This window comes from Rutidosis leptorrhynchoides, chromosome 10, assembly GCF_046630445.1.
Source record: "Rutidosis leptorrhynchoides isolate AG116_Rl617_1_P2 chromosome 10, CSIRO_AGI_Rlap_v1, whole genome shotgun sequence".
NCBI classification, from domain to species: Eukaryota; Viridiplantae; Streptophyta; class Magnoliopsida; order Asterales; family Asteraceae; genus Rutidosis; species Rutidosis leptorrhynchoides.
Window position 1 is genome coordinate 123911728 of NC_092342.1, and position 3125 is coordinate 123914852.

The window sequence follows — 3125 nt, forward strand, 5'->3', positions numbered from 1 at the left end:
CAATCATTTATATATGTATATGTATATATATATATATATATATATATATATATATATATATATATATATATATATATATATATACCTCAACTACAACATGTTTAATTATATTTTAAATAGCTAGTAAGTAAATATATTAATTATATGTATTGAATAAATAATCTCAGAGTATAACATTATACATTAAATACTTTGTCAACGTTGACAAATTATATTCCAAATCATTTATATTCAATATACTCTATATATTTAAAATAACAAGTTTTAGTTGTTTTAAGTTATCTTTTAATAATAAAAAAATAGTTCATTAATATATCTAACTTATTATATAGTTATTTACATATATAATCATTTATATATATACATTTGTGTTTACAATTCAAAGGTTCGTGAATCATTGGTAATAGTCAAGGTCAATTGATTTCATAAAGCAGTTCAAAAATTTTAAGACTCAACTTTACAAACTTTGCTTATTGTGTCGAAATCATATAAAGATCAAGTTTAAATTTGGCTGGAAATCTCTGGGTCATCACACTACATTTCCTTCCGTAAAATGATTCGTAAGGAGGCATACCAATTGAGGAATGGTAGCTACTGTTGTACGAAAATTCTACTAATGGTAGGTGCGTATCCTAACTTCCACCAAAATCTATAACACATGCACGTAACATATCCTCAAGCATTTGGATGGTTCGTTCCGATGATGAAGCCTCTTTAATTGGTAAGCACAATGCACTTTTAGTTAGTAACTATTACGCAGATGGCATCATGTTGTCGAGGAGTTTTAGGCAACTTTGTCCCTAAATCCATGGTAATATGTTACCATTTCCACACCGGGACTTCCAACGGTTGGAGTTTACCACTAGGCATTTGATGATCGGCTTTCACCTTCAAACAAGTGGGTCATTTATGATCATACTTAACAATGTCCCTCTTCATACCCGACCACCAATAGTCTCTCCTTAAATCCCTATACATCTTTGTGGCTCCCGGGTGAATCGAGTATCTAGACTTATGAGCCGCATCAAGAAGTTCATTTCTTACATCATCATGTGAGGGAACCCAAATTCTTTCATATCGTAACCTCAAACCTCTAGAATCCTCCCTAAATTCACCAACTTGTCCTTTAATTCTTTCCTTTCTTATGTTATCAGGTGCCAATGCCACACTTTGGGCTTCACGAATTTGTTCAAGAATTTACGGGGTTATTACCATAATTAAACTCGTCACCTTTAGGACATGGTGACTTATCTTTCTACTTAAAGTATCGGCCACTACGTTAGCTTTTCCCGGATGATATAATATTTCACAATCATAAATATTTTACCAAGTCAAGCCATCTTTTTTGACGATTATTTAGATCTCGTTGTTCGAAGAGATACCTTAAATTCTTATGGTCGGTGTAAATAGAAAATTTTACACCGTACAAATAGTGGCACCATATTTTCAAAGCAAAAACTACCGCTGCTAATTCTAAATCATGAGTGGGATATCGTTTCTCACGAGTTTTTAATTGACGAGAGGTATATGCTATAACCTTTCCTCTTTGCATAAGTACCTACCCTAAGCCTCTTTTTGATGCATCATAATATACCGTCATATTTTCATTTCCCTCCGGCAAGACTAAAATCGGAGCTTGAACAAGCTTGTCTTTAACGAGTTGGAATACTTGTTCTTGTTTATCCTCCCATTTCCGTGAAACATATTTTATTGTTAACTTGATAAGTGGGGTTTCTAGCTTAGAAAAATCTTGTATGAACCGTCGGTAGTACCCCGCCAAACCAAGGAAACTTCTAACTTCTGTGGGACTCGAGGGCGATTCCCATTCCATTACTGCTTTAACCTTAACTGGATCAACATGGATTCCCTTTTCATTGACAACATGCCCTAGGAATTGTACTTCCCGTAACCAAAATTTACATTTTGAAAACTTAGCATACAATCTCTCTTGTCTCAACGTTTCCAACACTTGTCTTAAATGTGACTCATGTTTTCCTTCACTTTTGGAGTAGATTAAAATATCATCAATGAAGACTATAACAAACTTATCGAGCATCGGATGGCATACCCTATTCATCAAATCCATAAATGCGGCTGGAGCATTAGTTAGTCCAAAGGGCATAACTACGAACTCATAATGACAGTATCTTGTACGAAAAGCAGTTTTCAGAATATCCTCTTCTTTCACTTTCAATTGATGGTACCCCGATCTCAAATCTATCTTTGAAAAATAACATGCTCCTTGAAATTGATCAAACAAATCATAAATTCTAGGTAAAGGGTACCTATTTTTAATTGTGACCTTATTCAATTCTTGATAATCAATGCACATTCTCAAAGTGCCATCCTTCTTCTTAACAAAACGCACCGGAGCTCCCCATGGAGAACTACTTTTTCGAATAAAACCCTTATCAAGTAACTCTTGCAATTGAGTCATCATCTCTTTCATTTCGGAAGAAGCCAACCGGTAAGGTGTTTGCGATAGGTGTGGCTCCCAGAACTAGATCAATTCGGAATTCTACATCTCGTCCGGGTGGAACACCGGGTAATTCATTAGGAAACACGTCCATAAATTCATTAACTATCGAAACCTCGCTTAATTCGGATATGGTTCACGATTTTTTAACCACGTGCACTAAAAAGGCTCGACATCCGTGCGTCAATAATCGTTTAGCCTTTTCATATGTACATAAAGGTATCGGTTGTCTTCTTTGACTACCATAAATGGTGATAAGTCTCCCATTGGGCGTGCACACATGAATAATCTTCTTTGGACAATTAATATACCCCTCATTAGCACTAAGCCAGTCCATACCTACAATTACATGAAACTCTCCCAATTGCATGGGAATTAGATCTATAGAAAACTCCTCATTATCAATTACAATAGTACACCCCTTATAGACTTCGGTGACTCTAACAGTTTTATCATTAACTACTTCTACATCTAATGGGTGCTTTAATTTACACACGGGTACATTAAAATTTTTACAAAATTTTGAAGAAACAAAAGATCACGATGCACAACAATCAAACAAAACACTGGCGGGCATAATTTAAACGATAAATGTACCTGTCACAACGTCGTGTGACTCCTTTGCTTCTTCGGTTGTGATTTGATAGAC

At 34.8% G+C, this 3125-nt stretch overlaps 1 protein-coding gene across 1 annotated transcript; it reads right to left on the bottom strand.

Annotated features, from left to right (window-relative positions):
* Positions 1 to 1558: 1558 nt before the first annotated feature.
* Positions 1559 to 2086, bottom strand: LOC139870599 (uncharacterized mitochondrial protein AtMg00860-like). Its single transcript, XM_071858381.1, has one exon. The coding sequence runs from the start codon at positions 2084 to 2086 to the stop codon at positions 1559 to 1561; it is 528 nt and encodes a 175-aa protein (XP_071714482.1).
* Positions 2087 to 3125: the final 1039 nt, after the last annotated feature.